The sequence below is a fragment of the Leptosomus discolor genome, chromosome 27 (genome assembly GCF_034619465.1).
Source record: "Leptosomus discolor isolate bLepDis1 chromosome 27, bLepDis1.hap2, whole genome shotgun sequence".
In the NCBI taxonomy this organism is placed as follows: domain Eukaryota; kingdom Metazoa; phylum Chordata; class Aves; order Leptosomiformes; family Leptosomidae; genus Leptosomus; species Leptosomus discolor.
This window is the reverse complement of record NC_141417.1, coordinates 1,332,669-1,344,532: the sequence shown is the minus strand read 5'-3', so window position 1 is coordinate 1,344,532 and position 11,864 is coordinate 1,332,669. Positions and strand designations below refer to the sequence as shown.

Sequence of the window (11,864 nt, the reverse complement as noted above, 5' to 3'; positions counted from 1 at the left end):
CTTTCCCCACGGCTGATCAAGGTTTCCTGCACAATGAGTTGACTCTTTGTAGCTGATTCCTGAGGATTTCTTAGCAAATACTGCACAGGCTTAGAAAACCTTTAGCCTCGCTGCACGTGCCCTAAGCTCTGAGGCCGCTTGGGGGATGCTCAGCCTTGGCAGCAGGGGGTTAACAGCTCAGGGCGTATGTTTGAGGGTGATGCATCTTGGAGTGTTGTTTTTCTCTATATGTCCTATGTTCACAATATTAAATACTTCCTTCCCCTTTGGCCCTGGAGGCTGTTCTGAAAGCTGGAAGCCCAGCGTCTGTTTGAGCAGAGCCTCTCTATCACCAGAATCTGCTTATCTGCAGCTCAAAGGAAATTCTGCTTGGCTGATGTGTTCCAGCTCCGGATGAAACGCCTCCTGCCTGCACACGCGGAGGGTTTCATAAGCGAGGGGCTGAGATGCTGCGAGACTGCTTCTCAGGAACGCCGTCTGTGAAAATAATCAGGGGTTCTCGTTTCACGCCGTCAGCAGTTGCGGGGCCAAAGTCGTCGCTGGGATCATGCGAGCACCACGGGACTAGTTCGAAGCCTTTAGGGCAAGAGATTTCAGGGCTTGGGCGCTTTAGAGCGAGGGGGGGTGAGGCACTCAATAAACACTTACGTGGGGAGCAACGTCTCAGAAATGAAGCATCAAATAAAATCCCGCCAAGTGAAACACGATCACAAGGACTGAATTAAGCCACTAGAAAGTCTGGGCAGGTTTAAGAGCTCACGTCTGTTGAAAAGGGGGAGTTTTAGATTTTCAAGTGTCTTTGCATCACCAACAGCGTGCCTCAGGGCATGGAGCGTGCTCTTCATGCCGTGCTAAAAATAAACCCTTCAGGAAGGCTCCGACAGCCTTCTCGGTGCTTCAGGTACTCTGAACCAAGAGAGGGAAAAAACCACAAGAAGAGAAAGTCTTCGCGGGCCACCTGGGTGCCACGTGAGGCTGGAGAAGACTTTGGCCAAGCAGCAGGCAGTGGGTACAAAGCCAGGGTGCACCGTGGTCGTACTGAGTTGTGTCCCCAAACAGGGGAGGGGGTCACAAAGATGTTAGAAACAACACAAGTACCACACGTTTCTTCTTGTCTGATTCAACGTATATTTGAAGCCACTAAAACAGCTGGTGGGACGGCACTGGCAGACACACGCAGCACCGTATCTTTGCCACGCACCGGTGACAGCTGTTGGCTGAGATACGTCCTGGGTGAGAACAAGTGGACGAAGCAGAAGCGAAGCTTCCAGGAGCCGCTGTTTGAGTGGCTGGAAGCACGTGGGAAAACCTGCCGTCCTGGTGAGAGGTCTCACACGGGTTTAGGCCATTCGACTTGCCTGGGTGAGCAAGGGCCATCGTCAGCTCCACTTGATAGAGAAGGGAGCAGGGAGCTGCCGTCTCACTGGGTGGAAATTATAGTTTATATAAAACAATTTCACCTCTGTCACTTCATTTCCTGAAAAAAGCTGATGGAGGAAGAGTCAGAATTAGGGAGCGATAGAGTTTGTTTTCTTTTTCTAGAAGACGCTGTATATTTTTATTCTCCCCCTTCTTTCTGTGTTTAGATAAAAGTTAGGACAAAAAGACTTTGCTGAATTGGTTCCAAGTTAAAGCCCAAGAAAACAAGCTTCAGCCTTCAAGGCTGAGGCGTTCAGCGGGTCGTCAAACCCAGTTTTGCTCGCCCAGGAAGCAACACCCTCTAATCTCGTGTTTGTGACTTTGGCCACACTTAAAATCCTTCTCAGCAAGGATGTGCTGACATCTCGGAGAGCGAAGTCCCAAGAGAAACACAGCATTTGAAGGAACAGGAATTTTTCAGGAACAGACAATACGGTGGAGATCTGTCTGCAGAAATATCCAGGTTCCATCCCTGTCTGGGAGAGCAGGCACCCAGGCACAGTTTGAGATGTTTCTTCATGAATTAACACTTTTAAAGGGATCTTTCTGTCTGTAGCCTCTTTGCGCTATATTTTTGTTATCTTTAGTTAGTTAAAGCTGCTGACAGCTTCTTGTTTCAAGGTGTAGTTTAGATTCCTGCTTGCGAAAAAAATCAAATTTGTTTCATGGAAATTAAAATTACGTTCTTTTCCAAAATGTCTACACAAGCCTCCGTCAATAGAGGCAGGAAAATATCCTCCTGCCCAATCAAGGACCAGTTACATCACTCCCAACCCATTTCTTCAACCTGCTTTTAAAAGCTTGCTTTACTTCTATCCTTCCACTTTGCAGGGAAACCACTGAAAACTCTCCTCTGCCTCAGGCTCGTCACTCAATCTTCGATCCGCCCTGTTTTATCCAAACTGTGATTCTGTATCTTGTTCATGGACCATGTGGAACAGTGTCAAAAGCCATAAAACTGTATTTACTGCCTCTTCTTGGAGTGCAGCGCTCATAACATCGTTGTAGAAGTAAATTATCTTAGCTTGGGATGGTTGGATCTTGCCAAATTAGCATTGTCTGTTTCTCATTTTCTTTGGTGTTCTTCTTTAGGTGCTGACAAACAACATGTTTAACTGCTTGTTCCACCGTTTTCCCAGATCCCAACACCACATAATTCTCTCTGGATCTTCAGTCTCCTTTTTAAGAGAAACCTGTGGCATTTTTCTTGACTGTTTCCCACCCTCCCCAGGTTAGTGGAGGCTCCCTTCTCAGCTTTCTCCCACCTGTTGGGTGGATTTAATCTTGCCCAGATAACCTGAAAGTACATAATGAATGTAAGTGCATTTCTAGCTGTTTTTTCCTTACTGTATTGAGATTTCTTCCCTCTTTACCACTCATGTCAATTATGATGCTTATCTGATCTATCGCCCTTTGAAGTCTTGGCATTATTAGCTTCTCTTGAGAAAGACTTAGATCTACAGTTTCCTCAGTCTCCGCTCTCCACATATAGAAATTTCTCCATGATTTACCAGAGAAATAATCTCCTACCCAAGGAAGAATCCGAGGAATTGTAGAACCAGCTACGGTTCATCTCAGATATGCCCAGAATAATGGCTTGTCCTGCACGGACTGGTCGCAGGTGTCCGACGGCCCTTTTCTTTTGTTTCCATGGGACTGTCTATAAGCTCAGCCACATTTCAGAACTTTTAAATTCTTTAAACCTATGCAAAGCACCTAAACATTTCACTGGGGAGGATCTTCTTGCCTTCTCTTCCCCACAGCTGCTGTTAACTAGACCAAGTGTACTGCGTTCTGTTTTTCTCAAAGCTGTGCAGGAAACAGATTCGTCCTTCAATATCTATATTATTTTAATTAACACACTGTTTAGATCATCCACTGGCTATTATTCTTTCTACACATTATGTTGGGTTGTCATCGCTTCAGCTACTCTTCTTTCCCCGTTGCTCTCTGAGAGTTTGGCTCAGAACTAACGCAGCGTATTACTGCCACAACCTTACCAAAATCTGAACACCACAACTTCACGCCACACTAGTAGGACCATGTGCCTTTGGACCAGCAGTTGGCTGCTGGAATCAGAGGACCTGATTTTCTCCTGTGCTCTGCCTTTCGTTAGTTAACAACCCTACAAATCCCACAGATCCTCTTGTCCCCTTTTCCGTAGTCTGGAACTGGGATTTGGGCCCAGCCCTTTTGCCAGAGTTCGGGCCGTTTGCTGCCTCCTTCGGCAGCCATGAACGCTCTCAGCACAGAAGGGTGTCAGCCCTGGTCATCTCAGACACAAGTCACTGCTCACCTGGGCAGCTCTGCTGTCCCCCTCCTTCTGCCGACCTGCACCACACTCCAAATCCAGAAAACGAGGAGAGAGCCCCTTGTAGCCAGAGAAGAGAGATCCCAAATCCAGTGAAATACAGAATTAGACAAATAGTTGGTTTGGAACAAAGAAGGCTGGAACGTTGTGTCCCCTGCCCCGGGGCAGTCACTGCTGTGGGAGGAGTTAGAACCAGGTAAGAACTGAGGTTCCTGCAATGCATTGGCTTCTGAGAAGCGTAGGATTCGGTCTTATTTCTGAGCTATTCCAGCCAGCTGTCTTCCCCACATGTCCTCCTCCCACCTCCTCATCCATCATTGCTGAGGAACAAACCAGGCCCCCTCGCCGTGCTGCTGTTACGCTCCCAGCTGAACCATCCTCAGTGCCCTTGAACGTTACGACTGGCTCCGGGCCATTCCCACCCCTGGAACACCTCTGCTCCGCAAAGCTCACCCCCTCACTGGGGTTAAGAGCCATCCGAATTCAGCGCCAGGCCCTGCCCGCAGCCCCAGGGGCGCACGCTGCAGTAAGAATAGGCAGCGTTGTACGTACACATCCACTTTTGGCTTTCACTGCCTGCGCTTGCGAGGGGGCTCCGCACTTCCCAGTCTTGGGAGATGGCCTGAGGGCCGCAGCCCCTTGCGGGGAACGAGCTGGATCCCGAGGGAGCTGTCAAGAGCTCCTGGATCCCGGCTGCGTGCTTACGGCAGGGCGGTCGCTGCTCTCCCCTGCCCAGCCGCCTGCCCCGCGTCAGCCCCCGGTGCTCTGGAGTTTCCCGGCCTCGCTGAGTAGCAAATGCTCCGGGCTTATCACCGCATCAGAGCAGTTGGGAGACAGTTGAGTGGCTCTGTAAGTGCTGATAGAAGGGAAGGCTTTGCTCGTGGAGATAAGAGGTCCTCCCTGAGGAGCCAGGGGAGTTCGTTGGTATCGGAGTGTCTTCCAGCACTTCGCAGGCACCCTTTGTACGTGTGAGCTGGTGAGGCGGTCACGTAGAGAGCAGACAGAGGGCTGTGTTTTTGAGGTCAGTTAACCGAACCCCTCGCTATCATCTGTTTTCTTCTCCCTATAACTATTTTTCCTCTTGTTGATCAAGCCTTCGCAGCGGCTTCATCGGCTCACCAAGCTGTAAACAGACAGGCGAATCCTTGTATTTTTGGAGCCAGATTAACTCAGGAGAGATAGGTACTTTGGGAAGGTATTTCAGCCTAAGATTTTGAAATGTTTAACAGCTCCCTTTCTCTGCTCTCTGTACATGCTTGAGCAGCTGCCCGGCTCTTGCAGCAGGTGATAGAAGACACAGGTTTGTGAGTATCCCGGCCGGTCTGGGGGGAACGAGGAGCGGCTGGAGCAGAGCTATTCACTGCCATCTCCAGAGCGAGCTCCCCGCGTCAGCCCATGGCAGCAAGTCCAGTCTCTGGTGGTTACGGGTCACCTGATGCTCGTGTATCAGTAGAGCAGAAAGCCCAGGGCCGGTACCAGGTAACCCAGGTGTGCACAGAGAGGCTGTTCTCTGCTGTACGTTCAAAGCATTTAAAAAGAAAAAAAAGAAAGTCAAATATTTTGGTGAGGCAGAGGCTGTTTTTACACAAAGTTGCTCTCACAGTTTCAGTATAGATTATATGGAAAAAATATTTTTTTTCATTCTAAACTTGCTGCCCAGTCACTTTTTCGGGCCCTTCCTAGCTCAGCCATGAAGGATGAACGCCCTGCGCAGGCAGCTCATGCTCTCTGAAGTCCTGGTCTGTTTTCCCTCCTTGTTTACACCCAGGGGAAACCGCCACGTTTCCAAATATAGGTCTTTTCATCTAAGGGGGCGGGGAGGGAAATTGGAATATTGTTAAAAAACAATCCAGCTGCGAGGCAGAAGCGTAGCTGCTTATTCACAGGCTGGAGAGAGAACGGCAACGCAGACCTCGTGTCCTACAGCTCATTGATGGAAATCCTCTGCCATCTGCCGGCACGAATTACTAAAGTCTGTGGTTAGAAGCAATTGCCTTATAAGAGGTAGGAGAAAACAGGCACCTTCGCAGTATATAAGCCCTTATCTAGGGGAAGCGTTACCCATTTTGGTCTCATAAAAGATGCTGCAATCCTCTGCACACCCTCCAGCTTCTGAGCAGGTGGAGACCACAGGCTTTTGTCAGCGCAGCTCTTGGCCAGGGCCTCGTACAGTGACCAGCAGAGCTACGAATCGAACGCCTCTGTGCAAGTATTGATGTACCGGCAAAGCTCCGCTTCTGCCACCTCCTCTCCCCAGAGGCGCGGGTACGTCCGCGTGCAGAGCCGCAAGTAGCACGGCCTGGAGCAGCGGAGCCAGCACGGTCTGAAAAGGTGCGACAGAGACTGTAACCGCCTGTTTCTCACCTGGCTTCTTGCTCAGAGGAGCCCCACCTGTACACTTCAATGCCAACAAGGAAGCGAGATACAATTAACACGAGAAAGATTTCAAATGTTCAGCCAGGACTCGAGCTTTGTCAGGGAAATCCTGCTGCCGCACCTCAATATATTTTTAGTTTTGGCCTCTGCTACTCGGCTCGAAGCTCCTTGAGACGTCCCAGCCCTGCAGGCATGGTTTTCAGGAGAACAGCCTTTCCAAGCTCTGTCTTTCTGCTCCATGTTGCAGAGACAGCTTTAGGGCTTCAGAACCCCTTCACTGCCTCCAAGAAGAATCGGGCTGAGTCTGGGTTTTTGTTCTTCCTTTTCTTGCTTGATAAAGGACTCTGAGCCTGCTGGCCCCTCTGCCTTTCCTAAACAGTTCATCTGGTCTTATAAAGGTTATTTATTCCTACAGGCCGTGCCACGTCTCCATTCACAGGTTGTCAGTACAATAGCTGCTACAAAGGAAGATGAAGACAGGGCTCAGGCGCACGGTCTTGCCCCGCAGCATCAGGCTGCTGTGGGTAAAGGAACGGCCTGGAGAGGCAGAAAAGCAGATTCATTTCCAAGGCATGGAGCGGGTAGAGTACCAGGCTGGTTCAAGCCCCCTCCGTTCCCGAGTGGGCAGCAAAGGAACTTTATGACAGACGGGTGTTTTTCCAAACCCAGGAAACATCCGGGCCGATAAACCAGGATTTCAATCAGCTCAGAGGATTCGATCAGCGTTACTTGATGTAACACAAAACCATTTCAGAGCCAAGGACTGGTTTCAAGCTATCTCCGAAGCTACTTGTATTTTTCTTCTCTGCATCTTATTGCAGCTCTTTTGCTTTTCCTTCCCACTGTTTATCTTTCACAACACCAAGCCTTGCCTGTACTTCCCGTTTGGCTGCGTGGTTCATAGTTTTCTCATTTGCTGTTATTTTTGACTTCCATCCAAGCTTTGTATGATATTAATAGCTATTTCACAGAACCGTAATCTTCCTCAAACCAGCCCTAATATTAGCAGGAGAAAGAGCCAAGAACCACTGCCAAGGCCTGAAGGGCTTGAGCTCTGAACTTCGTTCTGCCAGCACTGCCCACAGCCCAGCTCGGCCCCTGCCCCAGGGAGTCAAAACATCTGCCCATCACCCAGCTCACATGGCCCCATCCTGGCCACGACGGGCAACAGAGAAGCAGCTTGTGCAAGCCGAAGTGCACAGAAAGATGCTTCCATGAGGATTCAAAAACCAGAATTTAGCGGTAGTCTAATTAATGCCTCAGCCTAACCAAGATCCAGCAATCACTTACCATTCATCCAGTTACAGCAACACTGACGACTAATATCCAAATTACCCAATCTCTATTAAAGGGTGTCAGTAATAGAAAAAGAGCAGCACAACAGGCAGAAGCATCGACCCCATCCCTCTAACGATAGAGGTACTTCCCTCGCGTTGCTGCAGTGACTCATCAGCATCCTGAGGGGGAAAGTTATAGTGATGGGTTTTTTCTTCTTTGCTGGGAGGAATGTGATGATCAGGTTGATTGTTTCTTCCTCCTCCGTTTAATAAAATAGCCCTGGGTAGACCCTAATGTATTTTCTACTGCTCTGTACCCTTGAATCTTTCTTCACAGAGCTGCAGTTCCATGTTACATCCAGATATACTGTATATATGGTGTTTTACCTAGTTTTTTTTTCTGTTACCTCTAAGTCCTGTTTCTGTCAGGAAATCTAAGTTTATGTCACCTGCCAAAACGGTGTTCTTCGATGAACCGTCACAGCTCACTGATGAGCTGCTGACAGCCCTGGGGCCGTGCTGTGCTTGATGACTGTGCACTGACCCCCTCCCTAAGGATAAGCATCGGGTTTATCACAGGCACAGCCGTTGTACCTCACCGTTATACAAAACTATGACAACCCAAATGCTAAAAAAAACCCAAATGAATTAGGTAACAGCCACCTTGCTGCTGGGCAGTTGCTGTTACAGGTAAACAAGCTGAACAAACCACAGCAAAGTTTCAGGCAGATCACGACAGATCCAGCCCGATGAGCCCCAGTGCCAAGGTCTTACAGAGTCATACGGAGCCTTTGGCCTTTTAACGACAATGCTGTATTTACACTCTGCAGCCCAGTATCCTCTTCTGTGGTCTTCCCCTTGTTACTTTCTAGCAGCTTTAATGCTAACAAAGTCCTTTCCAGTAGAGAGAAGGGCCCCAGGGGTGAGTTCAGAACCTGCTGCTCTGACCACTGGGTTTCCTTTCTTGTCTATCCAGACCCCAGTCCCATTTTGCAAAGGGAAGGTGGCAGCTTCAAGGCAGGGAGACCAGGATACTTTCTTGTCCTAGTTTAAGCTTTTCCCCTTTAGTCTTGTTTCCTCTGAGACAAATTGTTTTATCAGACCCTGCCCAGAAGGAAGCACTTTCGCTATTTAAGGATCAGTCAGTAAGTTACAGACACTGGACTGCCCCTGCTGCAGCATGGAAGAGGCGCAGCCCAGGCCATCGCTCCCTGACGGTGACGCTACACCCACAGCAAAGATGAGGTAAGTGCCCAGCGCCTGTTCTTGCAGCGGCTCCCACAAAGAGCGGCTTCGGGTTGACAAGGCTCAGCCCAATGTCCATGTTCAGAACCACACCATGGTTCAGGTGGAAGGGACCTCTGGAGGTCACCTCATCCAACCTCCTGCTCAAGTAGGGCCACCTAGAGCAGGTTGCCCATGACCACGTCCAGATGGCTTTTGAGTATCTCCAAGGATTGAGACTCTATGACTTCTCTGGGCAACCTGTGCCAGTAAGCCGTCATCCTCACCATTAAAAGAAGAAAATTTCCTGGTGTCCAGATGGAGCCTCGTGAGCTTCAGTTTGTGCCCATTGCTTCTTGTCCTGGCACTGGGCAGCCCTGAAAACAGCCTGGCTCTGTCTTCTTTGCACCCTCCCTTCAGTTATTCATGTATGTTTCTAAGATCTTGCTGAGCCTCCTCTTCCTAGGCTAAAGAGTCCCAGCTCTCCCAGCCTTCCCTCATATAAGAGATGCTCCAGTCCAACATCTTCACAGCTCCCTGTTGAACCCTCTTTGTTGAGCCACCTCTTGCCTCATCCTTCAGATGAAGGCACAGCCTCTTTCCTCCCTGCAGGGAGCAAAGAAATTCTCATCATGTGGTTTTGGCTGGCTGTGCTCTTTCCCATTCTTGCAGTCCAGACCAGGGCCTTTATCTTGGATAAAAAGAAAGAGCAGCCCTGGCTCCAGGCACCACTGGCTCCTCTTTGGAGCGCAGCAGGTCGGGAATGAAGCTTCCCAGCTGAAAATGGGCTGATTGGAACAAAGATTTACAGGTTCACTAGTAGCTTGAGTGCAATGGACTTGTTGAGCCAGTGGGGAGAGCCCCATCCTCCACCCCTCCCTCCTTTTTGTTCCATGTACAGCTGGGAGCTCCTTTCTGCTCTGTGCAGGTACCACAGGATCCCACCCCTCTGCCCGCTGACTTTCACAACTCATGTTTTCCTCTTTGCAGCAATGAACAACTGAAGGAGAAGCTGGATGCCCTTCAATGCCATTTCACCTGGAATTTGAGCGTAACAGGTCACGTTGGACTGACACATGTCCTGCAGAAGCTGGCTGTTGAAATCAAGCACACCCTCCACCAAAACCACGCAGCTCTCCTGGGGCTGCAGGCGTACCTGTACCAGCTGAACGGCCGGAACAGAGAAGCTCTGCAGAGCCTTAGAGACGCTGAAGAGCACGAGCGACAAAATAAGCACGAGGGACAAGATGAGAAGCAGGCGTCGGCTGCTAGTTCATTGATTATCTGTGGGAATTACGCTTGGATTCACTACCTTCAGGCCTCTTACCAGGAGGCTGAAAGCTACCTGGAACAAATTCAGCAGCTCTGCCCCGCTCCTTGGGATTCACGGCTGATCCCGTACATCCAGGCCCAGAAAGGCTGGTCCCTCCTGGCTGTCAGAACCCGCAACGGGGAACGGGCAAGAGAGTGCTTTGAGGTGGCAGTGATGCTGAAACCAGGGAACAGATATTTCCATACTGGGCTGGGAATGGCTCTTTATTTCTCCTGGAGTTACTTCTGGTATCCCGATATTGCAAAGAAAGCCATAATGCAATTGGAAAGAACTATCCTTGAGCAGCCAAACAACTACAGAGCCAAAATGGGTTTAGCCAGGCTACTCGAACAAGTGGATATAGAAAGATCGATTGACTTGATAGAAGAATGCGCAGAGAAAAGCTCCGATCCCGACGTCCTCAAAGGCACGGTTTTGTTCTGGCTCCGACGATCTACGGAGCGAGCAACTGAGATATTACAGCGAGCCCTGCAGCAGGATCCAGGTTACCACCTTCTCTACCAAGTCTTGGCCAGGTGCTATAAGGTACGGTGGCTTAATGCAAAGAAGGAAGAGAAGAATAATATATTGGATGCAGCCATCAAGGACCTTGAGCAAATTCTTTGTAACCACCCAGACCTTGACATCGTGTTTTTAAAGCTGCAATTAGCAGAGTTCTACGGCACGAGAGACCCAGCCCAGGAAGAGAAGATCTACAAGGAGCTGCAGGAGACAGAGGACACCCTGAGCCCCAAAAGCCGTCAAGCCCTTTGTCTCTACTGGGGGAAGTTCTTCCTCTACAAAAAGAAATCACCTGACAAAGCAAAAGCGAAGTTTATGGAAGGTTACAAAATTCCCACGCGGACAGAAGAGAGGAAGGAGTGCGCCTGGAGGCTGACAAAGATGGCTTGGTACTGCAGCCGCGACGATGCCGACGCCATCTACCACTTCATCCACGAGACCGACCGCCGCTTGCCCACAGAATTTTCTGGAACCGGTCCAGACTGATGGTGGGAGCTCCAGTCTGGAGAGAGCAGAGTACCCCTTCTGCAAAGCTAGAAGGCATCAAGGACTAGTGTCTGTCTCTCCAGCTGCAGGATCATCACCCCACGTAGATACAAGGGCTCCATCAGGTTTTTGGACCATCCCAGAGCTCATCTATTAGACACAGGCCTACCCATAGATAACTGGCTGCCCAAAATTTACACACCCTGCCCTCAGTGCTGCTTCTCTGAGAGGAGGGAACAAAAATAAAGGTGAAGAATTTGTTTCACGGGCTCTGAGCACAATCCTTTATAGGTACAGACCTGTGTGTCTCCCTTGGAGGTGCTGTAGATCAGAAGTGCGTGCCGATTCAGGCAGCGTGAGAAATTAACTCCCTTCAGCTACCAGAATTCTGTCACTTGCCACAAATAAGGTGGCTTCTCTGTAACGGCACCAACTGCCGAGTGGTCTTGGTGGGGGCGAAGCACTTGCGTGCGGGTCCCTGGCCTGTCCAATCGCATTTAATGCGAACACAGCAAGAGCCACCTGCTGCAAAGGAGCAGAGCGCTGCGATTCTACCTGCACTAGTCCTCTGAAGCGTCCGTGTGCTCACCCCTGCCTGAACATAAAACGGGGAGGGGGGTCGCTTTCTTGCACCAGTGCCCATTTAAGAGAAATCACTAGGAACAACTTATTCTGTTTCTGGGGCCAAAGTGAGGCTTTTTGTAGTCTTTGATCAATAAATGCTTCAAATTCCTTTCTACACGATTTCTCCTGGGCAACAGCTGGTGCCTCCTTGCAGCCCAAAGCAACAGAGCGTGGACTGCCAGAGATACACCCTTCCATCAGTTTTCAGTACCCCCAGGCTCACAGCAGGTACAGCTCTTCCCCTGCAGCACCCTGTCTACTTGCACATCCCACCGTGGAACTCGTGTCCTTCCCCTGCAGGCATGGGTGGGCA

The 11,864-nt window shown here is 49.9% G+C and overlaps 1 protein-coding gene across 2 annotated transcripts; it reads left to right on the top strand.

The window, feature by feature from the left end:
• The first annotated feature begins 4,623 nt into the window (after positions 1-4,623).
• LOC104344426 (interferon-induced protein with tetratricopeptide repeats 2-like) lies at positions 4,624-11,192 on the top strand. Of its 2 annotated transcripts, XM_086478621.1 has the most exons (3): positions 4,624-4,751; positions 8,485-8,628; positions 9,598-11,192. In XM_086478621.1, exons 2-3 carry the CDS (start codon positions 8,564-8,566, stop codon positions 10,925-10,927), a joined length of 1,395 nt encoding a protein of 464 aa, XP_086334747.1. In that variant the 5' UTR covers positions 4,624-4,751; positions 8,485-8,563; the 3' UTR covers positions 10,928-11,192. The 2 variants fall into 2 exon arrangements, with proteins under 2 accessions (XP_086334747.1, XP_086334746.1); XM_086478620.1 differs by lacking the exon at positions 4,624-4,751 and having other exon boundaries at positions 6,456-8,628.
• Positions 11,193-11,864: the final 672 nt, after the last annotated feature.

Coding starts and splice junctions, on each gene's coding strand:
- LOC104344426 (XM_086478621.1), top strand. CDS start 8,564: ATGGAAGAGGCGCAGCCCAGGCCATCGCTCCCTGACGGTGACGCTACA. Junction 8,629..9,597: donor ACACCCACAGCAAAGATGAG/GTAAGTGCCCAG, acceptor TCCTCTTTGCAG/CAATGAACAACTGAAGGAGA.